The sequence below is a fragment of the Geotrypetes seraphini genome, chromosome 13 (genome assembly GCF_902459505.1).
Source record: "Geotrypetes seraphini chromosome 13, aGeoSer1.1, whole genome shotgun sequence".
Classification (NCBI taxonomy): domain Eukaryota; kingdom Metazoa; phylum Chordata; class Amphibia; order Gymnophiona; family Dermophiidae; genus Geotrypetes; species Geotrypetes seraphini.
In genome coordinates, this window is record NC_047096.1 from 37616807 (window position 1) to 37644538 (window position 27732).

Genomic DNA, 27732 nt, shown 5'->3' on the forward strand with positions numbered 1-27732 from the left:
GCTGGCGGGACTCCCCAAAGCTGCTAATTGGCAGCTTTGGGGCTTCTCTTGCCGCTCAACTGTTCAGGCTTCCCCTGCTGCTTAGCTGTTTGCAGTTCCGGAGCCACGATCAAGATGAGCTGGCGGGAGGGAGGAGCTGTTCCTAGCGATGTGTTTTGAGCAGGCGCCAGGCACAGTTCCTCCCACTTTTACTAGGGCTGCTCCACACAAATAGCATGCATATAATTTGCATGCTTTTGTTCTGAGCATCACCCGATAAAAAAAAATTGCTCCCAACACAGTATATATTACCGTGTTGTCGAAGCTTTGAACATCGGGATCTGTGTCTGACCTTAAGGTTGTCATACTCCCACTAAGTAACTTCTAAAGGACATTCATGTGTGAAATGTCTGAATTTGGGATTCATCAAAAAGGCTACCCTAAGCCTGAATTGGAACAATGGATTCATGGCTCACTACAGGTGTGAACGAGCTTAACTGCTCTGATGTTACCATAGCCCAGATTCACTAAAGATAGCAACTCAATCCCTGTTGGCCGATTCTCTGGCTGATTTTTAAACAGTGATTGATTCACTATCAAGTTTGCAGGCAAATGATTTGCATGGAGACTCACCGACTCAATTGCTCAGTGAGTGATTGAGTCAGTGCAGAACCCTGACAGTAGTGACAGGAAAAGCAGCCTCCTGTCACTGCTGTCAGAGCTTCTGCTGGTTGAGGGGGGGGGGGATTAATTAGGCAGATATTTTGCTTCTATTACACACGCAAAATATGTGCCCAATAAAAAAAGAAAATAAAGCCCACCTTCCGAACCCAAAAAATGGCAGGAAGGATGCCCGCTCCCTCCTGCCACCCGACGCTCCCCCCATCGCGCTGAAAAATATGGCAGAAGGGATGCCCACTCCCTCCTGCCATCAGCGCCATTGGCCCCTCCCCCCCAGCCAAACCCCCCCCCCTGCATTGCGCCGAAATGGCAGGAGGGATGCCCACTCCCTCCTGCCATCGGTTCCTCCTCCCCCCAGCTCATCCGCCAGCCAAACACCCCTTCACCGCGCTGAAATGGCAGGAGGGATGCTCACTTCCTCCTGCCTGTTGGGTCTCGCTTCTGCCGGCCGTCAGCAATGTGGGCCTTGGGCCCCACCCTGGGGCCCATATCAGTGTTCTCTCTCACCCTTCACAGCTGCCAGCTAACTGAATTATGCAGCCATTATCTCTTTCAGCACCCTGCCCTGTATTTTACAATAATCTGTCTTTGTATCCCTCTCCCATGCATTTTTCTATATATGTAGTCTTGTCCTGAACCTTATGTCATGCATTTGATGAAGTGGATTCTGGATCTCAGAAGCTCATACCTCAATAAATTGGTTAGCCTATAAGGTGCCACCTTCCTCTGTCAGTGTTGCTACATCAGACTAACATGAGCTTTTAAAGTTTTTATCAGGAATAGTTAGTATATGTTGACTAGCTTATATCCTGTCTATTGATTTGAATTCTGAGTTGACTGTTCCATAGTTAGAAGCAGGGTGTATTGATCAGCCTATATTTGGTTTTAAAATACACATGGTCACGATGTTCTTACTGATCTATATTCTCTTTCCGAGTGCAGGTACTGTGAAGAGATTCCCGTAGAAGAAGCAGAGGTGAATGACAATTCATCTAAGAACAGCATGGAGGTAAAACCTGATGCCAGCCCTCTGATGCCTGAAAAATCCCTCACTAATAGTACACTGGCATCCACGGGGAGCAGTGAAGCACCCATCTCAGTAAGCGACTCCTTCTCACTATTAAATATTAGTCTCATCTTGTTCACTGAAGTCTGTAGTTTTTCAATTAGGGGATCTTAGAATCAGTACATAGGGCTTTGTCACTAAGGGAGCAATTCTGTAATGGGTTCCAATAAGGGCACAACATCGGTATAATTTGGCATTGTTGTGCCTAAATTACAGTTACAGCTTTTATATTCTACTTTAAAACAAGCAGATCACAAAATAAGGAAGCTAGATCATTAATCTAGGAAGCCACAAAAACATAAGTAGCTTTGCTTATTAATAATATAGCTATCTCGAAAGAATAAATTTGTGAAATAAAATTGTTTTGATCACTTTTTTAAAGATGACAAACCTTGTTAAGAATCTAACTTTAGGCGGGATGGCCCAAATACTTATGTTTGATAAGAGAAATACCTGTAGGATTTGGAAACAGTTGCATTAGATTTGGATATGCATAATCCTGGTTGATAGTTGGTCTGCACATGAGAGAGCATATACTGTGGTATTACACCATATAAGATCTTAAATATTAGACAATATAATTTATATAAAATTCTCAGCCAGTGAAGAGCGACAGAAAGAGAAGTTATCCTATCAGAATTTATGAGGACATAAATTAACTGGATTGCTACATTTTGGACTGTCTACAATCTTTTCAATAGGAACTTAACAAAAACGCTTTAAAAAATGTCCAGTCACATCATTTCCTGTTGAACAAAAAAAATAAAAACCCCAATCACTGGCACCAGGCCAGGGAGCTTCCTCCCACTGATAACCTAATAAAATTGATGCATTCTAACTTGAGGTGTACCGGTAATCCTTTGTGTTAAATTGTTTGTGATGGAATAAAAGCCATTTTCTATCACCAGTACAATCTGGAATATGATCAATCACACTGCAATATAAGTCAATGAAATCATGGTTACATTCCAAACAATGTAGAACTATAGGAGCTTGAAGTCTGTTTCTATGTAGACAACTCTTGTTGCACTATATTCTTGTATTCACTTATGCATATTTTGAAAGGAAGAGTGGTCTAACCCACATATACCTTCAAACAGGGGCAAATTATGGCATATATCAAGTTTGATAAACCGTTGCCCTTCCCCCCCCCGAATTGACAGTTCCCCTGCCATCAGGCCCCCACCAAAATGACAGTTTCCTGCCATCAGCTCATCCCTCTCTCTTCTCCCCACCCTGAACAAGCACGACCCATCCCCCTCCTGGATGCAGTGGCACCTTCAAGCCTACCGTGCTTCCATGGTGGTCTAACCTTGCAAGACTGCAGCTGGAAATCTCAGCAGCCATTTTCACCACTGAGTAGAGCATGGGCAGAAGCAAATAATAATTATTCCTGCGCCAATGCGTCACTAGACCACCAGAGAAGCACGGTAAGTCTGGGAGTCCTGCCACTGGATCTGGGAAGAGGGTGGGTCATGCCTGTTCAGGGTGAGAGAAAGAAAGGGATGAAGGGGCACGCTTACAGTTCCTTGGGGTAGATAGGGACACACTGACAGCGGGGAAACTGCCGGTTCATTTGGGGAAGGGTGTTCTCACAGCCAGTAAACTGCCCAGGGCAGTGCGATATGGTGCAGATGAGTGAGGGCGATGGAGGAGGGATATAAATGGGAGGGAAAGAGGGTGGTAGCACACCACAAGGGATGTAAGAGGAGGAATGGTAGAATACATACTCTCGGTTTATATTCAAGTTACCATTTTTCCCCTAAAAAAGAGGGAAGGGGTAAAAATGGTATCTTGGTTTGTATTCAGATGGGTTTATATTCGAGTATATATGGTAGTTCCCTACTAGCCCTCTTAAACCAGGAGCCCTGCTACTGTATAAAATTACTTTCCATAAGTTTACAGGAGTGTCCAATCCAGCTATCTCTTGGGCAAGGCATATGATTAACTTTGGACATTTTCCCTACTCCAGTTTGATGGGATTCTCCCAGAGGTGGAACTGGACAGCCCACTGCCAAAAGAGCTGGTCATCAAAAGCATCGGAGAGAAAATTGAGCTCATTCCCCCAATCATCTCTCCCTCCTTGGATTTCAATGACAATGAAGACATTCCTACAGAACTCAGTGACTCCTCAGCCACCCATGATGAAGGTGAGTGGCTCTAGAGTTCTGATTTTTATATGGCTCCCTATCCAGGACATTTCTCAAATCAGAAATTGATAAAACAACCAAGAAACAAATGAGTCAATATTTGAAAACACTGACCCCTTAATTCTATATAAGGCACCAAAATTTGTGCAGGCAATTTTGATCATGAGCAATTTAATTGAATAAAGCTAATTAGCATCGATAACTAACATTTTAACAAGTAATTATTGGTATTAATTAGAATCAAGGATAGTGCGTGTAAATTTACATGCGGGATCCGCACCTAAATTTTATGCGTGGGTTTAAAAAGGAAGTGTGGAAATGGGTGGGTCATGGGCAAATCAAGGGCAGTCCTTTAAATTACAAGTGTAATTATAGAATGAGGGCCTCCGCACCTAAATTTTGGTACGGGCATTTGCACCATGTTTTCGTTGGGGCAAATGATTGCACCTACATCTAGTCACTGTTTAGAGGGGTAAGCCCTATTCTATAAACCTTGCCTAGCTTTAAGTGCAGATTATAGAATAGAACTTTTTGGATGCTCATATTTTTAGGCGCAGTATGTAGAATTGAGTCCTGATTGCATAAGTATTTTTAAAAATATGCATGGCACTTAAACAGATATCTTTGGCCATTTAAGTCACTGAGTAGCTGAATAAATCCATGTAAACCATTCTGAGCTTTCCTGGGAGAACGGTATAGAAAATTGAATGAATGAATAAACAAATTAAAAAATAAAGTAATTTTATGAGGAGCGCCTAACGTTAGGCCTGTATTCTTGTTGTTTTACACACACATATGAACACATACACATATAAAGAACAAAAATTTGGTGTTGCACTATTCTGTAAGTATGCAAATGTCTTCAATAGCATATACTTTGCAGGTGGGTGTTGACATGAGCAGGGTGTACAGTTACGCATGCAGATTCTTTAACCAGCGCCTATGTCAGCGACCGCCTTAAACACTGGTGCCGCTTGATTCAGCCAAGATAGGCTGCTGAAATGTAGGCCAGGATTTTCCAGACCTATGATTCAGCCGCCTATATATGCCCCCTCGAGATCCTAAAACCAGCCCATAGCAGCCATAAGCTGATCACGACAGGGGAAGTTATCCCCAATCAGCTGAGCCAGCAGGGCTCCCCGAAGCTGGGCTGATGGGGGGGGGGGGAATACCCCTGCCATGATCAGCTTAGCTGCTGCGGCAGGGGACCCTCAGCATCGGCAGGAGGATGTCCACTCTTTCTCCTGACAGCAGGCCCCCCCGAACCCATGATCCTCTCTAACCGCCAATACCCCCAAGCCCCCCACCCAGGCACCCCTTAGCCCCCCTAAACCCCCCTTACCTTTTGTAGTAAGGTGGACCTCCCTCCTGCCAGGAGGCCCGCCTCTTCACAATGGCGGGGATGCACCTGGGAGGGGCCTAAGGCCCTGATTGGCCCAGGCACCTAAGGCTCCCCCCCCCTGCCACGATCGGCTTATGGCTGCTGCGGGCTATCTTTTAGGATCCTGTGATGGCATAGATAGGCAGCTGAAATGCAGGCCCGGAAAACCCTGGCCTATATTTCAGCCACCTAATGCCACTTCTGGTGTTGGCGTTGCCTACTTTAGGATTCCGCAGCCTAAAGCGGCTACCTAGTTGTCTTTTATTTAGACATCGGTAGGCATTTCAACACTGCCATTTTTTGGCATTTCTGATGGCATTTTTCAATTGACTTAGGCATCGGCAGGTTATAGAATTTCTCTGCTAGTGCACATTAATGACTGTTAGCATGCACTAAGCTTCAGTAAGAGTCCTTAATTAATATACTAACTTATAGTCCCATCCCCTAAAATAACCCAACCCTCTCTTTTTAGATTAATCCTATCACTTTTTACCTCTTCTCGTCCCTCTTGTTGTCTCTGCTCTGTAGGAGAAGTTCAGGCCTTCTATGAAGACCTGAATGGTCGACAGTATATGAACGAGGTTTTAAATTTCAGCGTGGATAAATTGTTTGATCTTCTTTTCACGGATTCACAGTTCCAGAGAAACTTCATGGAACAACGCCGGTTCTCTGGTAAGTTCTAGCCACTGTGAAATGTACAATGGGGATAATTCTGTAACCTTGCACCTAGAGTTCTGTGCCACTCATCCTTGTCAAGAGCACCTTTAATTGCCAGGTTTGCACATAGGTACACTAGGCGTTCTTCTGCGAAGTGCTATCACATGTAATTCTAAAGTAGGTGAATATGTGGGAGGAGCATGACCAGACTAGGTGCGTGGTGCCAAGTAATTTACATAAGTTCTAGAATAGTCAGTTATATGCATTACTTGAAACACTTGAGCATGAACATTTACGCCAGCCATTGACATGGCATAAGTGTTTGCAGCTAAAATAAGGAACACCAATGCTGAATTGCACTAATATTCTATATTGGCTTGGGTACATCCATATTTTGTTATAAAATTAGCGATTATCATGCTGCATTGGGGCTTCTAAAATGGGGCCACCAAGTTATAGAATTGCCTCCAATATATATCCCACTATTGATTGGAACAACATCACAGTCTCAAATGACATTAGATTATAGCACAGGGCAGCCAATGAATGGCACACCATCACATTGCAACATAGAGCATCCACCAACACACAATGAACCAGCACTCTAGCTCCCATCCATGGCATAAAATTCCTCTACAATGCTCCATGTATCAGATGATTAATGCCTGGGTTGGAAACATGTGTTAGAACCAAACTCCCCATATACTTATAGTCACATTCATAGAACAGTCACTGCATGAAATCCTGATATCACTACAGGAGGTGTAACATCAATAATAATAATAATACTTGTCATTTTTATGGTGGTACTGTCCAGCGATGATAAGTATACACATACGTTATGTTCCTGTGACAAACAACTTATGGGATGATAAGCAATTTAAGCAGCCAAAAATGGTTCTTGGCTGGTTAAATTGCCTTTTCAAGGCTAACTGTTAATTTTCAGTGGCATGGAACTGGTTAGTGCCACTGAAAATAACTGATTAACGTTGAACTGCAAACTGGCTATTTTGTGGTTATGGAGAGGGGGGTAGAGTTGATACTTGACCAAATAAGAGCCAATATGCAGCACTTAACCATCCAGGTTAACTGCATAAATAGGACCACATAGAAGTCAGTCCTGTCTTTATGTGGTAACCCATAGGTAATAACTGGCTATGCGTTAGCCAGCTTCACAAAACTGGATATTTTGTGCCGAAGCCCGGACAGGGCCTGGCATTGAATATCTGGGAATAGTGACTAATGCTGAACGCTGCCTGTTGAATATCGACCCCATACAGTCTAAGTTTGTAGTTGAGGCAGTGGGGGGATAGTGACTTACCTAGTGCCACAGGCAGTGTCAACACAGCAGCAAGATGTGAACCCTGGCTTCCTTGGTTCTCAATCCACCTCCTCTTCCCCCCCCCCCCAGAAGAAGATGGCATACTTCTTTGCAAGGGCTATTGGGCTAAATTTTCAGTAAGATGCCTAACTGCAAAGATAAATGCCTACTTGTGATTTGTAACACAAACTAATAATAATAACAACTTTATTTTTGTATACCGCTATACCACAAACAGTTCAAAGCGGTTTACAGGGGAAGAGACTGTACATATACAGCGAAGATACAGAGAGTAATTGTCAAGTGTATTGGTAACCAGTTTTCAATTACAAGGAGGGTCAGGAAAAGGAGGAGAGATGGTTAGAGTTTGGTAGTTTGGCCGGGAGGGTAGGGGTTAGAGAAATTTATCAAAGAGGTATGATTTGTGCATTGAGGTGGAAAATCGAGTTGTTATGCAAGTATATGCATGCAAGGACATTTAGTAACATTTAGAGGAGGCAGAGCTGGATTGCAAAGGTAGGTGTACTAGTGGCATACTTTCTATAAAATAAACATTTATGAAATGTATGGCAGGTACCTACATCTGGTACATGTCTCTAGAATGCAGTCAAATTTGTGCATAATCCAGGGACTGTCTTTTAAAATTCACGTCTGCTTAGAGGCATGGGTTTCGGGATATGATTTGCACTGGTTTAGTAGGGAAAAGAAGGGAACAAAAAGATGCGATTTTAATACAGCTCTTGTTTGTCAGAGGTCATCCTTCACCCCTGGTCGAAAGAAGACAGCGGAAACCAGACCCGTGTCATCCTGTACACCATCACCCTCACTAATCCACTGGCTCCAAAAACGGCCACTGTCACTGAGACTCAGGTGTGTAGAGTGAGAAACCTGTCTCTGTGGTAACAGGAGCTTGAGGTGTCTCTAAAAGGGGCTGGGGTGGGAAAAATGGATGAGCCTGGCGACCTGCCTCTGTCGACGGAAGAGCTGAAGGTTTCTCTATGAGGGTTTGCCCAGCCTGAAACTCTGCCGCCGTAATTTATTGGCTAGCTGTGTTCTGTTTGCTTTTCAGACCCTGTACAAAGCAAGTCAAGAGAGCGAGTGCTACGTAATAGATGCTGAGGTGCTAACCCATGATGTTCCGTATCATGATTATTTTTATACTGTCAATCGCTACACACTCACCCGTGTTGCCAGGAATAAGAGTCGACTCAGGTACTGTTCTGCCTATTGGGGGAGGGAGGGCTATCTTGATTCTGTAAAAGGAGGCAGACTCGCCTTCTATGTTGCCCCCACCTCTTCATGCAACAGACTGGGAGTATCAGCTTAGAAGTAATCCCCTTGAACTGAGAAAAATCTCTGAGGCCTGATCAGAAGTGAGGCTTTTAGTGCAGAAGTGCAGTGCACTAAGCGACGGGGTTTGGTTATGGCTGTTGCATGATCAATACAGTTTCTTTGTCCACAAATGTATCTTGCTTGGAATTTTTTTTTTCCTAACCTGCCTTTGATGCTTGCGTCTAGGGTTTCCACAGAGCTACGTTACAGAAAACAGCCTTGGGGGCTGGTGAAAACCTTCATAGAGAAGAATTTTTGGAGTGGACTGGATGACTACTTCCATCATTTAGGTGACTGCTGCATTGTTGCACTTGTTGTAAATTGTATGGCTGCTGTCAGGTTTAACCTGGGGATGGGGTGCTTGACCAAATGCTGCAGAAACATGCAACAAAAATTGCTTTTCTGCACTTACTGGCACAATAGAGGTAGTTTGCCTGCTTTGTTTGGGGTGGGACTAGTGTTAGGAGCTGCCAGCAGAAGAAGGAAGGGATAACTCCCCTCCCCCACTCAGATTGGGGGGTTCCTCCCCCCTCTGTTATACACGTACACACTTGCATACACACACTCCCTCCAATATTCAGCCGGTGGCAGTCAGCGTTTTTTTAAACACTAACTGTTGCTAGCTAAAATTAGCCCCCAGTATTCCGTGCGGGCCATGTCCAGGTACCGACAGTGAATATTAAGGGCTAGATGTGAGCAGGCAGGCTGCTGGAGCTTATGTGGGCCAATATTCAGCCGGGCCTGCTTAAGTGAATTATGCGACCATGGCTGAATATCAGGCCAGGGCCACATAACTGTTTTCTTTTTAAATTCCCTCCTCACCTTCCCATGGGCATTCCGAAATTCTCTTCCACCCCCTGTGAGGTACCAAATCTCCCCTTTTCTCTCCTCCCCTGAACCAATCCCCCCTCCCGGCCTTCCTGTGTACCTGGTTGTCCAGCAGGGGTCTTCAGGGGCAGGAGCATGGCCCCCCCTTTCTCTTGCCCCTTTGTGGCATCTATTCAAAATGACTCCTGCAACCTCTCGCTGCAGCTTGTGATACTTCCTGTAGTGCTGGGAGCTGCTGCGAGAGATTGTGACAGCTATTTTGAATAGTTGCCGTGAGGGGGCAAGAGCGAGGGGGGCTGTACTCCTGCCCCTGAAGACCACCGCTTGACATCCAAGTACACAGGTAGGCCCAGGGGGGCCTACCTGGACATCGATGGAGGGGAGATTCATTTATGGGAAGGGGGGAGAAGGGAGGGCTTAGTACATCATGGGGGTGTGTGGGAGGGTGGCTCAGAATGCTCATTATTGCTTTCAATTTTGCTGTTCCTGCATCAATGTGAAGGAGCCTCGGCAGGAAGGAAGGTTTCAGAATGAAAGATGCTGGGCTGTGGGAGTGAGTGAGGGACTTGTAGGGAACAAAGTATGGCAGCAGCAAGAGGAGGGGCTTCAAATTTTAGACAGGCAAGGACCATGTGGCCTTCCCTTTTCAAGTACTGGCATGCAATGTTTGGGCAGTGCCTTTCATCCTTATCTTCCCACAGCCTACTCCCATGGCCAGCACCATCCGTTCTTTAGAAGAACTTCAGCTTTTTAATGAGTTTTGTCTGCTACTTACAATCTGCAGAAAGTGAGCTGGCCAAAACAGAGAGTGCCTACTTGGCTGAGCTACACCGACAGTCACCCAAAGAGAAGGTGATCAAAGCTCCAGTAATACGCCGTAGGAAGCGACCCCACACTCACCTGAGAGTCCCTCATCTGGAGGACACATTGACCCCAGTAACCACCCCTACTGATGAAGAGGTCATACACCGAATCAAACACGTGGCAGGTAACACTTTCTTAAGAAGCCTGACACTGCTGCTAGGTAATAGGCATGAGTATGCTATAGTATGGGCATTTCACACAGATATATTAAGTGAAGGTCGTGGGCAGAAAGAGATCTGCATTATTGTGCTATGGTCTCAGATAGACTTGGTCGAGTCTTACGATATTTTTTATTTTTTTATTTTTAGCAGTTATATACCACTTATAACCTAAGTGGTTTACATTCAGGTACTCAAGCATTTTTCCCTGTCTGTCCTGGTGGGTTCACACTCTTATCTAATGTACCTGGGGCAATGGGGGATTAAGCGACTTACTAAGGCTGTAGCTCTAATCACTGCACCACACAGTTTGCAGTTATCATGGTGACTTGATGGAAGGGATAAGAGAAAGAGACTACAGTGAGTTTTCCCTATGAGGTGAAAGCAGCACTTCTAATATCCCACATGCAAAGAGGTACTGTACCAGTAGGCAAGGGACTTTGCAGGGATCTCTTTGCACTTTCAGTAGTCCTGGCCAAAAGTTAGCTAATACTGACTAAAATCTCTTGGTTCAATACGTAGGTGGCATTATTAGCAAACATTTGATTCCGGAGACTGCCTAAATCTTGCATTCTGTTCATGCTACTATTTCTGCCAGATTCTTGTGACCTGGATTGGCCACTGTGGAAACAGGATACTGGGCTAGATGGACCATTGGTCTGACCCTGTATGGCTATTGTTATGTTTAGTTCCCAGGCATTATTACCACGTCTTTATATTAATGAGTCCTGTAGGCAAAATTATGAACCTGGTTTGGCTGTGAGTAAATATCCATCCTAAAGGATTTAGGTGGTCACTTCTTCCTTGCAGCCAATTCATCACTTTATAGAGTAGTTCAAGAAGATAATCTAGGGCCATATGTAATAATGAACAACTTTATAAAGATATAAATTTCCCACCAGGTTCCACACAAACGCGACACATTCCAGAGGAGCGGCAGAGTGGTTTCCACCTTCAGAGTGTCTCCAAACTCCTGCTGATCATCAGCTGTGTGTAAGTAGTTAGATGTGGGGCAAGTGAAAGGGTAACAGGAAGCATGCACAAAGAAATCTGAAGCCGCAACATCTCGGTCTTTGATCCTGTGAAGTTAATGAAAATGCCAAAGGTGTACAGAAGCAATGTCACCCTAGTGTCGATGCAACATCATAGATCCCATCTGATGGTCTAATGCAGTCCTCCTCTTAGATCCAAAGCAAGACGTTTAGACATCATCATTTGAGTGCAAAGGAATAGGCACCCTGGTATAGGTGCCACCTATTCTGGCACTGGAATTCTGGGCACCCAAATGAGAGATGTCTAAAAGTTTGCCTTCACACTCACTGTGATCTGAGCTGGGGGCCATCCATGCTGGCAAAGGCACACTGCTGCATGCTGGGTGGTCCTGAGAGCATAAGAGAGAACATAGCTGCCCCCAGAGAAGATGGAACTGGCAGTGCCCTCCCTCACAGCTTGCCCAGGTCTTGACACCCAGAGACTTCAGCGACTTCTACACTGGTGTCGCAATCATGTCGGAGTCATCGGTTCAGAGCCAACTTAAGTGACTACTGCAGCAGGGCAGCTATGATTTCCCTTGCAGCAGTGGTCCTCAGGGCATAAAGGAGAGCATAGCTGCTCCAAACAGTGCAGTGCCGAGTTTGGTAAGCTTTGGGATAGAATGTTCCATGAGGTCAGTTTTCTGTTTCTTGTTGGGAACTAGTAGAAGAAGTTGACATTGAGGGACATCTCTATTTAAAATCTTTTTTTCATTTTGACATTTCTTTCCCCAGCCTTGTGCTTTTGGTGATTCTAAATATGATGCTTTTCTATAAACTTTGGATGCTGGAATATACTACACAGACACTTACTGCCTGGCAAGGGCTACGGCTTCAGGAAAGGTAAGACCTTCAGGTTATTGTCCTGAACTTCTTCCTTCAGGGTGTACCCCAGCTCACACCAGCATATCAGTGGCTGCAAGCTTTGGAATAGTAACAGACTGAGGGTATTAGGAGAAAGAGACTGAACTGAGCTTTCATAGAAACAGAGAAAATGACAGCAGATAAAAGCCATATGGCCCATCCAGTTTGTCCATCCATATCATCCGCTATCTCTTCCTGCCCCTAAGAAATCCCAAATACCTGTCTCATGCTTTCTTGAATTCAAACACAGCACTTGTTTCCACCACCTCTACCAGGAGTTTGTTCCACATATCTTCTACCATTTATGTAAAGTAGTATTTCCTTGGATTACTTCTGACTATCTTCTATACCTTTCTAATTCTGGTCTCAAGACTACTTCAGTCACATTTCATCTCAATGCTATTAGTACTTTTCTTTCACCACTGGAGAAAAAGCCATTATCACTATATCATTTGGCATCCAGATTCATGAAAGGCCTCTACCATACCTAACTGCCTCTCAAGCGTCCCCTAGTGGCTTAGAACCTCAGTGTAATACTTTCCACTCCATTTGAACTCCTCTCAACTTCATCCCTTAAGAATCTCACTTGGAAAGTAGTGTTCCTCATATCTCTTACATCTGTTCGCCAAGTCAGTGAACTTCAAGCACTGCAGTCAGATTTAACTTACTTGTCATTCTAACATAACAGCGTGGTTCTTGTCTGAACCAGTCCATAGCTCTACCTGTCTTCTTCTGAAGACCACATTCTCACCCTGGTGAAGCAGCACTCCACACATTTGGACTGTAAATGTGCTCTTGCATATTACTTTTGATCCCAACAAATTTGGACCTCCTATCACCAAAAGAACCAATCTCAACATGGTTGGCAGACAATATAAACTTTGGCTATGCTTGGACTGGGCTGATGCTTGAAGGCCATGTCACTGCACATAAATTTGGAGCATTAATTAACTTCAGTAGCTCATCTGCGTTACACTCCCATTGAAGACATCTGCATAGCTGCCACCTGATCCTCCATCCATCCATACCTTCACATCCCACTATTGTTTGGAGAATTGTTCCAGACTGTATTGTCAGGTCGCACAAGCAGTTCTATAAAATCTATTTTTCATTTAGATGCTCACTTCCCTCCGACCTATTCGTTTTGCTAGGCTCATGATAGTAGTTAATAGCCTTTTCTCAAAGACATGATTCTGGCAGCTAGGGAGTCCACATGTGAGAATAAACTGACTTCTTGTCCTTGGATAAAGCATAGTTACTCACCTGTAGTGTAGTGTGTTATCTGAGGAGAGCAGGAAGATGTTCTTACAACTCTCCCTATCCCCCCCCCCCCAACTTGGCTTCTTAGCTTTATTACGGAATGATGGTCCTGCGAGCCGATGGGCAGGAAGGCACTAGCATACGCATGGTATGGGTGGTCTTAAAGTTTTAAAGTGACAGTACACTTTTTGGCTATTTGTGCTGGTCTCTGTGGATGACATCACCCACGTGTGAGAATACCTGCCTGCTGTCCTTGGATAATACCCACTACTGGTGAGTAACTATGCTATATCCACTATTGTCAAATTTTCCTTTAATCTAGTTACTTTAATTGGAGCAGTCTTACCAATTTTCTTCTTTTTAGTAGCTTGAACATAAGAACAATGAATAAAATAATGGTCTGACCAACTAACCGGAACCACTTCAACATTCCAACAATGAGATATAATGTTAGAAACAAACACCCAAATCAAGAATGTTCCCATGAATTTGTGTAGGGACTGACACTAATTGTTTAAATCACAAATCATCCATTATCTCTAAAAAATAAATGCTGATAGCTGTTCAAGCCCAAATTACCAGCATAATTAAAATCACCTAAAACTACCACATCAGTAAAATTTGTGGCCACTTAACATCCATTAATGAACCCACAGATGAACTTCCCATATTAGGTGCAGAATATACCAAAAGGAAGGAAATAGCTAAAACATCTGCTGAAATCGGCAGACATTCTATTGGAGGAATATCCATAATCAACTTTTTATAAAATTAATATGTACTCTTGTAAATGAAATCAAGATGAAGTTAAAGGGGGGATAAACTCAAAGATAATCTAAGGAGCTACTACTTTTCAGAAAGAGTGGTAGATACATGGAACAAACTCCCGAGATGTGGTGGAGATGAGCACTGTGTCAAGAAAGCATGGGATTTCAAGGTTGAGGAAGAACTGTAACATCTTGAAAACATCTTTCTGTATTGTTTCCTCTGGGCAGAGTGCCTCAGTCACAGGCCGAATGGACCCAGTTGCTAGAATCACAGCAGAAATACCATGACAGTGAACTACAGAAATGGAGAGAAATTATCAAATCATCTGTGATGCTGCTAGACCAGGTGAGAACAGAAACGAATAATTTAATAACTAAAGGGTGAAGTGGTGAGAATAGGAAAGAAACCCGGGCTGGTCAAAAGTTAGCTTTGAGTGGAAGCCAGAGTTAGAATCAGATCATAAAATAGTTGTGGGGTAGAAAGGAAACATATGAAGGATCTCAATATCATTGAGCATAATGAAGATGTGATGAGGAAATAAGGAAACCTGGAGATTGGGTATCTGGTGCAAAGTAGGTAACCAAGAACAGTGCTTAGAGAGACACCGATTGAAAGGACGGGAAAGTGAGATAGCATTGTGAAATGACACAAGAAAGTGAGGTGAGAGGGCAGGACCCACAGACCCTCTTTTTGTCTGGAGTGTGTGAAGGAATGGTGGGCTTTCTGGCCTATTTTGCCCTGATAATTCTTTGGAAAAGTCTTATGCTGCTCGCACTCCCCTACCTCCAGTAGCAGGTATAACCAAGCTCAACTTCCTTCTCTTGCTTTTACTTTGCAGATGAAGGACTCTTTAATAAACCTTCAGAATGGCATTGGATCGCGTGATTATGGGTCCAAACCAGATGAAAAACGGAGCCATTACCATTGACACAAAGCATGACACAGACTGCCAGAGGATAGTATGCAATATGTGTATAGGAATTAATATAAATTAAATTATATCTATATCTATGTGTATATAGATATAGATATATATGTATGTATATATAATACGTATATATATATATACATAAAAATATATATTATATAGAGATTTTAAAATAGGGAACTTTATGAACTGAAGCAAGAGGCAGTGCTGACCCTCCCGCATGTCATGAAAGAGGCATTGGACAAGAGCCTTGACCGTCTGACCTCTTAATTAGAAGAAACTAGTCGTAGTAAGCTGGGCCTCCACTTCACACTTCTTTTCTACTGCATTTTCTTGTTACAGTTGTCATCATCTGCTTTTGTGTGCATTTTTTTTTTTAAAGCAAAGGTCTGTTATGGACGGTCTAAGAACATTGTTGGTTTCCTCTACCTCCGAGGCCTGTGAACTTGCCTTCACACCTGGCAGTCTTTGCACACTTTAGGAGTCATCACATCATCATACCATCACTGCAGTCTGCTTAACAGGGACTCTGACTGGGCTTGGCTTTCTTGAAATCAAGCAACACAAAGGAACGAATGCAACAGGGGCCTGCATATAGCTTGTGACCAAGAGCTGGAGTTTTTGGAGCGTGCAGCAACTGGAACTTCTCCTTGTCTTCAACTCTGGAACTGCTAGAGTTGGGGGTGGGGATTTGATGCACTAATTAATGTGATGGAGTATGATCCCTCTCACAGCTGGGGGTACAATATGGAACTTACTGTGGAACAGAGTTACGGCACAGAAACAAACAAAAATATATATATATTTATATTTATAAGAGAAACTAAGCAAAAAACAAATCTGGACCAAAAATGAGATTATACATCTGCCTCTGAAATCCATTTCAGTACCCTGGAGGTCAGCATAGGGTCAAGTGGAGGCTGTAGGAGGCAAAGAAAAGGAGAGTTGTCTACAAGGTAAGAGTGAAGGACAATGGGAACTCAACAGGCTTTGGTCAGTGTGAGCAAGGGGGTGAGGCATGGTACCGAAAAGTGAGGAGACGCCAATGCAGGTCAGCTGGAGATATATTGAAAAGTGCCCTTCCCCCTGAGTCCTTCACTTCATCAATATAGGAGAGGCTGTATTTTCTAGAAATTGAAACGTTGACATATTTATATTTTTATTTTGCTAGAGCCTGAACCCATGGTGCACTAAAAACAGAGCTTCCTACTCCATGATTCAGACATGCCCTCTTCCTTACCCCACCACCCTCCCAAAACAGTCTTCATCCTGCTAGGCCTGATCCATGACAGCATGAGCGTCATATGAAATAATCCTTTTGACCCTCATATCTGTAGTGCATGGAGAATTTTCCTTTCCTATCATTTTTAAATAATGCAAATACTTGAATGTTAAGAGTATTTTACCTATGACGTATTCCTAATTTGTGAAGCTATTAAGTTTGTTTATAATGCATATGTCTCTACCCTCTGCAACTTATCCCTTCTCAAATATCTTATTATAAACAGAGGAATATGCAAATAAGGTAAAAGTAGGAGTGTAAATTTGGAGGGCTAGAAGGTGAAAGATGTCAGACTTGATGCTGCTGTTATCATCACTTGGGGATGTTCCATATTTAAGAATATAGTAACTAAGATCCAGCAGATGGAGAAGGATAAATAGCTTATGAAGGTATCAAGTGTTTTCCTTCACCTTTTCTTCTCCATTGGTACTAATACTATGGGAGCATTGTAGAAGAAAGAACAGGAGGGGTGAAGCATACAAGAGAAATAAGAGCCATGGTGGCTTGCTGGTCTTTTCGACATTGCCTTGCAGTTGTTTTGTGCCTCTTGTTCCACAGGGGCAAGTTTCTTTGACAGGAAACACAGGCCTCCATCATTAATTATACCAAGGACATGACATTGAACATCATCTTTTGTCTGAAAAAACCATTGTCCCTTTTAGTGGGTTTTTAGTATCATTGAGATGGTATTCGGATGGGACTCCTTCACAAGTGCCAGTGACTTTTAGAGGTTGGGGGTCAGTTAGCAGTGAATGCTGCTATATTTATAAAGATTATTTGCCATCCACCGAAGAGCACTCTTGACTTCCATTGCTTAGTTGCAATTTATCTTGTACTGCTGGTTTCCATGAGGTTGGCTTGCAGTTGATAGTGATTATAAGTAGTTCCCAAAGGTTAGTAGGAAGCCTGTAACAAGCAGGACTGATTTCAAAGGGACAGTTATTGAGAAGCAGCCTCTAAATTTGCACAGTTCAGCGGTTGTCAGTCTTTCATCTACTGGTTTGACGAAAGTAGGTTGTTTGGCAAAAAGGTCATTCTATATTGGGACCACTTACATTTAGGTACCATTGTGTATGTAAATGACCAGAATAATGCCACTAATCTGACTATGCACTATTCTTTAATTACCCACATATTTTCAGTAACATGTAGTTTGCAGATGGGTATTCACATGGGTGGGGCTGACACATATGTATAGCTTGAAATTCTATAAGTTACATTTATATCTTCAGAATTTAGATGTAAGCATTTGCACTGGTTCTGTGGCTGAGGTAAGTGCTTATATTTAAACACATATGTGCAGTTACTTTAGTATTCTGTAAAGGACAATAGGCACCTACTTGCCTTTCTGGAATAGTCTCCACATCTTTCTAGCATTGTCCTCTTTGTGTTAAGTGCCGCATATTTCTAGAGTTAAGTTCAGAGTGCACCTGCCGTGCTAAATTCAAGAAGATATATACACAAAGGCATATTTTCAAAGCACTTAGACACACAAAGTGCCACCGGTTTCTATGGTACTTTGTGTATCTTAAGTGCTTTGAAAATGAGCCCCACAGTGTTCATCTGCAAAACCAAAATAGCCAACACTTATTCAAGAGAGATTAGTGAGACGCTCAACCGCAGCCTTTTAGTCTCCCACTTAAGCCCAGTGCCCAACTGGTGTAAATAATTTAGTCTTACTTATTTCAACATTGTACTATGGTGCATTGCAGGGAAAATCACTGGTGTTTGTTAATGTTAAAAGCCCTGAAAAGAGATGAGTATTGCTAAAGCAGGGTATGGTGTCTTAAGTAGGGATGACTGGGAAACTGCCAAGAGCATGACTCTTTCTGTTGCTTTGAAAGTATGAAAACCAAAATTCTGTCAGGGTTACTAATATACAGGAAGCACAGCACATATTTTCCTCTCCATTCCTAAAACTCCAAAGTGACTGAGTTTTCACATTGCATTGTTCATATTTCCAGTTTGGTATAAGAGCAATAATGACGGTAGGAAAACAGGACAGCCTTCTGCCTCGTCAAAATATCTCAACTTTAGCTTGTATTGTGTGTTACAGCAGGATTATATCACCGTACTTCAGTCTTCCACATTAGTGATGTCATCCCTTAATTTGGCATCAGTCCAACAATAGACAAATCACCTGCAACTCATGGTTCAGGAGCTTCACAGTATTTGATGTCATTATATTGCAGCTGAATGGCGCTTTAGGACAAAGTGAAACAGCTGTAACCCACTCTGTAAATGAAGTCTCAACAAAGTGTTGCACTTTCACAAGAAAAAAACTGAAAGAGTGCTCCTTTTACAAAGCCATGATAGGAATTCCCATGTCATAAATGTAGCGAAGCACATTCAATTTCTGTGGGCTTTGTCGCATTTGCTACACCTGGAATTACTACTGTGGCTTTGTAAAAGGGGCCCTTAACATTTTATTCTTGTAATATTCATGCCAATACTATTACCTAAAGAGTTGCTTTAAGCATTGAACTACTACTGAAAAAGGTGAGAGCTAAAAAAAAAAAAAAAAATCAAAATTTAGGCAGTCCCCTTGCCAATTTGTAGAGACTGATCTCATTGGTTGACTTGCACTTTCTTGATGCATAAATGCCACTATTCAGAAGAAACATATTGGGCCGGAAGGTTAAATTAGGACCCTGGTGCTTCTGGAACCTTCTTTATGTCTTTGATATTTATAAGATTGAATATATCAAATATAATTGGATCTACTGTTAAGGAAGACATTAAAAAGACCCAAAGTAACACAATTGTTTAAGTAGCATTAATATCTATTTAAATGAACACAGAACAGGTTTGCATTGACAAACCTGATCTTGCACAGGATTTCCTTTCTCAGATCTAGTGCTGTCCTCTAGGAAGATGTGAAAATGCCTCCTGTGCTGTTACTGATTTCATTGAGGCTGCCTTTGGCATAATCTCTAGAGCAGGGGTGTCAAAGTCCCTCCTCGAGGGCCGGAATCCAGTCGGGTTTTCTGGATTTCCCCAATGAATATGCATTGAAAGCAGTGCATGCAAATAGATCTCATGCAGATTCATTGGGGAAATCCTGAAAACCCGACTGGATTCTGGCCCTCGAGGACCGACTTTGACACCTGTGCTCTAGAGTCTATCCAAAAATCTCTAATCAAAAAGTTATTCAAAATGTCCAGTGGAAGGCTCGCTCAATTGTGGCTATGGGAATGTGGAGAAAAAAGCCTCAAACCACTTGTGGCAGCAATTTACAAACAGTAAAGTAAGGCTGCCCCGTTCTTATCATAGGTTAAAAAAACACTCCACTCTTGATATCGCCAAATAGTCCACAACTTGAACCAGTTGCTAACTATGTGCACATGCAGGTGAGAATCCTAACGGAATTTAGCGGTATATAAGAAATAAATTACATTACATTACTTATCTGAAACAGTTGAGAAGAAAATCCTCAAAATGCCATTGTCATTTGTCTCCAAGAAGCATGATATCTCCCAGACTCTAGACTACCACAGATTTCTGCAGCAGTTTAGTGCTTTGCCTTCTAGTATCCTATTTCCCAGTTGCTTTTAAGAAACTAAAAGTATTTGTCATGTTCACGCCTTAGTTAGAACCCGTGCTTTTTTCTTTTTTTCTCTATTGCCAACACTATACCCGTACCATGATATTTGACACAGAGGAAGTCTTTCATTGAGGAAGACTTGCTGAAGTAACTAGAAATTGCCTAAGCATTAAGGGGTGATTCTATAAAATGGGCATTACCATTTACACACCGATTCATGGTTTTAAACATTTTTATTCTGTCTTTGTCCAAAGCAGATTGCACTAAAACAGGAAATAATAAAATCACAAACAGCACATAAAACATAACAACATAACTACAAAAGAGCCAATCTACCCTACCCAAAAGTATAAATAATTAGAAGAATGGCATATGCACGCTTATGTAGCAAGTCATGCTACTTGATACAAAAGAAAGAAAAAGCCTCAGATATCACAGGGGCAAAAGGCCCGTTTAATTTCAGGAAAAAAACTTCTTTCAGAGCATAATTAATTCACAAAATATGTTCCAATAGTGAAGCAAAAAAAACAATACATTAAAAAGTTAAGAGTTATGTTCTTAACTGAAGCCAAAGAGTGATCCCCAATTGTGGTCATCATTTTGTGGCAAAACTAGCTGCTGCATCAAGGCTCATGGGATCAAGTGCATTTGTAATGTCAAGAAATTCAAGTCAAAATTTCAGCTAGCAGACACTCAATATCAAATACTGTAATTAAAACATACTGGACTTAAAACAACTCCCGTTTTAACTTCCTTGGGTACTCCTTACAAATGCCATTTCAGTGTTTATGTAGAAAATTGCAATTCATGTGTTCACATTGTGGCTGACTAAAAATTTGACTGACAAAACTGTTAGCCAATCAGCTTGCAGTACTGGATCTTCATTAAACAAACTGTGAATGGCTAAAAGAAGGTGACTGAGAAAGCCATTGGCCAATCAGCTTGCAGTGCTGAAATCCCATTACAGAACAATGAGTGGTTGAGAAATTTGACAAAAACAGTAGCCATTCAGGTAGCAGTACTGAATCCCTATTATAAAACTACAACTTTATTTGTTGTTTGACAAAAAAACAAAAATGTATATCAAACTGAATTTCAAAATGAAACTTCACAAATTATTGTCACTAGGTGTAACTGAACTTAATTTAGATATTCGAATCTATTCCCTCCGCTGAACTAGTTTCTGATTCCCTCCTCTTTTGATTAGTGGTATTGATCAAGTAAAAAACACTTCATATCTTGATACAGATGTGAATATTGTGATACAGATGTGAATCTTGAACATAATGTTGCACTAATGATACTTCCATCATTCCTCATGCCAAAGCGTTTCAGTGCTCATTCATACAAATATAAAACTTTCTTGGTTTTGACCTATATATGTAGAGTTATCACATGGACATATAATACAATATACAGCAAAATTAGTTCTGTGTCTTAATCCATATCTACATTTGTCTACTGGATTAACAATTACTTGATAGTTAAAGAAACATCACATGTCATACAATGGCCACGGAGTGTGGCTAGAATTTTCTATTCAGTCACAAAAAGTGCAATAGGGAGGTATGTTGTATCAAAATGTTGAAGGCTTAAGAAGTCAAAAGAATCAACTATAGTACTGCTAAATAAAGACTCCTTAAATGCAAGGTCAATAATTGGAATCAAAAAACTTGAAAAACAAGTAAGTGGAATTTTCACATTACACTCAGAATTGTGTGACCCGACCAGGAGCCTAGGCTCCTATAGCCGAACCCACCGTCCCATCTCTGTGTATGATTTAAGTGAAAGGTTTAAATAAATGTGCTATTCAAACAATTAAATCTATTTTTCAATGGCAAAAGAAGGAGGAAAAGAATTCCCACTTAACTTTTAGATGTTTCAACAGGTCCCGACATGGACCATGTTTCAAGGGTCTTTTTCAAGGAACCCAAGAGAAAGTCTAAACTACTTAAATGCTAAAGAACTAGTTGCAATGTGATTTGGATGAAAATTCTTGTACTCGTATATGAAGGAAGGTGAAGGATTTTTCTTTACTTGTTTTTTTATTTCAGTTATTGACCTTGCATTTAAGGAGTCTTTATTTAGCAGTAGAATTTTCTATGTACATATCCATTGTATTTTGTGATAAAATAGCTGAACTTAAAATCTCTTTCATATTAGATCCTCATCTATATATGCAATGCATAAACTGATGTCAGAAAAAGCTAGTAGAAGTGACACCAAATGTCAGTGCTTCCACAAAATGTGAGCGATCTGGTATGTTTGAACATCATACTGGAAGACACAAGTAATTACTTTTTCTTAATCAGAAGGAACTTGACTGTGATGTCCCATAAGGTCACAATTGGCATAATGCTAGTTTGTAAGCCCATCTAAGTAGTGAAAGAGGATATCCTCTTTCTAGCAGTCTCTCAGTGAGCACTTTAGCCTGCTTTTTAAAATCTTCCACTGAAGAACATATCCTTCAGTAAAGCAAGAATTGTGATGCGTGCAAGTTTCATTTAAGATGTTATAGATGGAAACTATCAAAGTATAAAAAACTATTTCTATCTGTACTTTTTCTATATATAGTATTTGGAACCCCCGCGAATCTTGAAATACCACGAATACGGTTTTCAGCGGGGGAGACAGGAGAGAGCAGCTGGAGTGCCGGCGAGTGAAGGAAATCACTCGCGGTATGCTCTGACCGCCTCTTCCTGTACTAAAGTCGGGCCTCACTAATCAGGAGCTGCTTTGACACGTAGCTCCTAATTGGTGAGGCCCAACTTTAGTACAGGAAGAGGCGGGCAGAGCATACCGCGAGTGATTTCCTTCACTCGCCGGCACTCCGGCTGCCCGGTCATTCATGGTCGGAAAATACCATGAATGACTGGGACCACGAATCGCCAACCGCGAATGACCGGGGGAGCACTGTACTGTGATGATCAGTCCTTTATCATTTCAAAATATAAGTACATCTAAAAAGGATATTTGTGTGGTGGTACAAGTCATCTCAAACTGCACTTTAAGATGACGCTCATTGAGCCACATCAAAAATGTGTCCAAATCACAACGAGGTCCAGACCAAAAGAAAAAAATATCATCAATGAATCGTAATCACAGTTACACAAATTGAACAAAAGGTGAGGAAAGGATCCACTGTTCTTGCGTGAACAGATTTGTTACTGATCGAGCCATTGTAGATCCCATAGCTACCCCTGAGGTTTGTTGGTAGTAACAACCTTCAAACAGAAAAAAAAATTTCTTTCTTAGCCAAGGATGCCAATTTAATCAAAAAGGTTGTGGGAATTTGTAGAGTGAATCACCCCTATGCTCAAGATAGTGCATCAAAATATCCAAAGCTTCTTGTTGAGATATTATAGTATACAATGACTTAACACCCAAAGTAACCATCCAAATGTCACACTGTTCAGTGAAAGTAATGTCAATTTTCAAAAAGTCTGCTGTGGCCTGAATATATGAAAAAGTATTGCTTACCATGGAGTGTAAAAAAGATCCAAAAAATTAGATAGTGGTTCAAGTACCAAACCATGTACTAAAATTATGGGTCTCCCTGGAGGACAATGTAGTATTTAATATATCTTAGTTAGTGTATACAATACCAGACAATGTGAAGATTTAACATTTAGGTATCTAAACTCTGAGAATGTAAAAAAAAAAAAAAACCCAAAAATCCAGCATCCAAAGCTTCCTGTGTAATTTCCTTAATTACTTGTTGTAGTTTCTGTGTAGGATTTTCATCCAAATGCAAATAATCCCCTTCAACTGCTAACTGTCTGACAATCTCTGCTATGTATTCAAGTCTTGATTGCAGGACAATTGTGCTGCCCTTGTCTGCGCAAAGGATCACAAAGTCAAGGTTGTTTTTAAGAGTCACTTCTATAAGGAGAGATGTAATTCATATACTGTGATATTAATTTAAACCTTTCTATATTATAATCACAGTGTCTTTTTTTAATTCTTAATTAAATATAGTGAATATCTCAGAACCAACACCCGTGACTGGTGAATTCACCAAAATGGGGTTAATTGGGGGACCATCATTGAAATTCACTGTCCCCTCACCATCCTAGTTTGTATATTTCAAATTTCAAATTTCTAAGTATGGTCACTTATCTTATAGATCGGATGGTTAGATCTTCAAGTTATTCCCCATCGGTGAAGTATTTAACTTATGTGTATAAAGTGTTAAAAACCGCTGTAGTGACTCCTCCAAACATTATCCGGGTCCCCCCGACTCGAGTTTCGATAGATATCGTCTTCAGGGAAGGACTCTGTTAGAACGAGGATACAGGGTAATTATAGCATTAAAATATACTTTATCTTGAACATATTCGTAACGTGAAACCGCCACATTCATTGTTGATACTATAACTTAACTTTAACTCATTCAGCATATATCATCTTATAACAATAGTCTTTTACCTTATATCGGCTCCTTTTAGAGGCTTAGGGCTGACATCTGTTGCTGAATGAACCTAAACCCTGTGTGCGGGCCTTATATAAAGGTCTTGAGAAAACTCCGCAATCGAAGGCGGAAGTGATGTCAGAGGGGAAGAAGACTGTTACATTGATACCGTTCCATTTAAAGGGACAACCATTCTATCTCGTGATTCAATCCCTTAGGGATTAATGTACCCCATTCGTAGATGAACCTTTGTTCTTTTCTTATCAAGCATTTTGCAAGATCCCCGTTGAAATTCTTAATATGTAGCAAAACTGTATATTTCAAATCCTGAATAGTATGGGATTTTTCCATCCAATGAGCTGTGAGTGGTGCGGATAATCGTTGATTGCGTATACCGCTAATGTGTTCTGATATTCTGACTTTAATTTTACGTGAAGTTTGTCCAATATAAAATTTGTGGCATGGACATACTATACAGTAAACTACTCCTGCGGAGTCACAGTCAGTTCCAGTGTACAGTTTGTAATTCTTCCGCATCAATCCAGGGATTTTAATCTGGGAAATGTCCCATACAAAATGACACAATTTGCATTTGCCACAAGGTTTATGTGGTTGATATGAAGTGTTATTACCTAAGGTATATGGTCTGTATTTCAGTTTTTCTCCAAGATTTGATGCCCTGGAGAATGCAAATTTGGGTTTGTCTTTTAACACTTGATGATATTGGACTGTTGGCCAGTGTTTGAGAATGATATGTTTTATATCATTGCTAATATTGGAATATGGCATTACGCATACCGTGTGTGATTGTTCACTGTGTTTGCTTCTATTGTTCTGAGTGGTCATGACCCATGGGCGATGACAATTTTTGGCCCTTTTCCAGGCTCTCATAATGATTTTGTGTGGGTAGCCTCTTTCCAGAAAGTTTTTATACATGATAGTAGCCTGCATGTCGAAGTCTTCCTCCAAGGAACATAACCTTCTTAAACGGAGGAATTGACCCACCGGTATACTATTCCTTAACGGGCGTGGGTGGAAGCTCCGATATTGTAATAGAGTATTGCGGTCTGACGATTTTTTGTGTAGAGTGGTGGATGGTACGCCTTGAATGATTCTGACTGTGATATCCAGAAAAGAGATTTGATATTTATCAAACTGATAAGTAAACCTGATATTAGAATCTAATGAATTAATGTTTTCAAAAAAAAGTTGTAAATCTTCCAACCCACCACTCCACACAAAAAATACGTCATCTATGAATCTTTTCCAGCTTCTAACATGTCTGAAGAGGGGTAATTTGTACACCAAGGTTTCCTCAAACTGCGACATATAGAGGCATGCCACTGTGGGAGCCACAGTGGCACCCATGGCTACACCCTTAGTTTGCAGATAAAATTTATCTTCGAAGCTAAAATAGTTATTGTATATCACCATTTGTGCCAGTTGATTCAAAAAATTTTTTTTTAGATATGGGTATATTCATTTTAGCCAAGAAGGAGTTGATGACAGCTACTGCCGCATTTTGAGGAACATTTGTGTACAAAGCCACCACGTCTGCAGTGACCAAGTAGCATTGATCCCACTGAATATTATCCAAAGTGTCGTCCAAGTATTGTAGAAAATGTGTTGAATCTTTAATGTACGAGTTCGCTAACGGGACATATTGCTTAAGGAACCCATCTATATATTGGGATACCGGCTCTAATACAGAACCGGAACCTACTACTATGGGGCGACCAGGGGGGTGAGTTCGGGACTTATGAATCTTAGGAATGAAGTGTATGTATGGAGTTTTAGGATAATTGGTTGTGAGAAATTTCAATTCTTTTGAAGTTATAACTTCTTCAGTACGTGCTAGACCTACAATGTTATCTATCTGTTTTTTAACTGAGTCTGTAGGATCATGTGATAAAGTGGAATAATACGTTGTATCATTCAATTGATTGTTTGCTCCATTTTGGTAATCTACATAATTTTGAATAACAATTCCTCCCCCCTTGTCCGCCCTATGGATGATAATAGATTTATCGTTGCGAAGAGATTGTATTATATGCCATTGATCAGGAGAAAGATTAGAGGAGTACTTCTTACGTTTACTTTCAAGTTGTTCTATGTCTTTTAGGACTAATCGTTCAAACGACGTTATAGATGGATCTAATGCTCCTGGAGGCATCCATGATGATTTACTCTTTAAACCTTGAGGTAAACCTGATTCTGTAGAGTTTGAGTCTTTATCCTGAAAGAAGACTTTGAGTCGAATAGATCTAAAAAATCTCTGAAGATGGGTTCGAATATCAAAGGCATCATACTTCGTGCTGGGGACGAACGACAGTCCTTTTAATAACAGATCTTTTTCCTGTTCCGTTAAAGTGTGGGATGATAGGTTGAATATACCTGCGTCGGTTTTCATTGTTGCGTTTTCTTCTGTTTGTTGGTACTTCGAGTTTCTATTTTGTTTGATGTTGTACTCGTATCTGTGTTTCGAGGGAGCCTTAAAAAAGAATACGATAAACTTTGAGTGTTTACTAATGATTTGTTTGATATTGATGTGCTAGATGTCTTGGTCTCATTATCTGATGACGATTCACTAGTAGATAAGTTGAAAGCTACAGATTTTGACATTTTATTTTTACGTTGACGTTTGGTTTTGGAGTTATGATTCATCCAGGGGTATATATACCCCTTAGTGAAATCATATTCGTCGCGACGAAACTTTTTAATTTTAAGTTGTCGTTGTTCACTTTTATAGTTGTTCATTGCTGCAGTATATTCTGAATATGCATTTTCAAATGTTTCCTCTGTTGTTTGTTGTTTTATACCTTCAATCTTGTCATTAAGTTCCTTTTCCTGTGTAGTTATTATGGGAGCCAAGGCATCAATAGTAAGCAGCATTAAATCAATGGAACACCTGGTTAAGGTTTGGTTCCAATTTTTCAAAAACTCTGGGTTATCCTGAAATCTGGGTTCTTTGTAAAGGCACAAACCTCGGGGAACACGGTTGGAATGGCAGTATTCCACTAGCGCTGCTGAGTGTAATTGTGATCTAATCAGGGCCTTGTGTAAATATTTGATATCTTCCCAATTAGTGCCCATGTCTGAGTCATTTTCACCAAACAGTCTAGTGCTTGCCAATAGCGTGGTAATCCGTTCATCTGACAATCCAGATTTAGACCCCCAGCCAAGGGAAGCCATAATTCTCCGACGTACTCAATAGTCACTTCTATAAG

The 27732-nt window shown here is 41.2% G+C and overlaps 1 protein-coding gene across 5 annotated transcripts in view; it reads left to right on the forward strand.

Annotated features, from left to right (window-relative positions):
- The window catches only part of LOC117347498 (protein Aster-B), a 206515-nt gene extending 187035 nt beyond the window's left edge, over positions 1-19480 (forward strand). For 4 of the 5 annotated variants that reach the window (XM_033918534.1, XM_033918536.1, XM_033918535.1 and 1 more), the window contains 11 exons: positions 1603-1759; positions 3699-3876; positions 5786-5929; positions 7987-8105; positions 8305-8447; positions 8754-8857; positions 10180-10383; positions 11320-11410; positions 12184-12291; positions 14568-14685; positions 15179-19480. In XM_033918534.1, the coding sequence (XP_033774425.1) occupies positions 1603-1759; positions 3699-3876; positions 5786-5929; positions 7987-8105; positions 8305-8447; positions 8754-8857; positions 10180-10383; positions 11320-11410; positions 12184-12291; positions 14568-14685; positions 15179-15268 (1456 nt within the window). In that variant the 3' untranslated portion in view covers positions 15269-19480. The remainder of the gene's footprint in view (positions 1-1602; positions 1760-3698; positions 3877-5785; positions 5930-7986; positions 8106-8304; positions 8448-8753; positions 8858-10179; positions 10384-11319; positions 11411-12183; positions 12292-14567; positions 14686-15178) is intronic. The other variant, XM_033918539.1, reaches the window with a different exon arrangement.
- The last annotated feature ends 8252 nt before the right edge of the window (positions 19481-27732 follow it).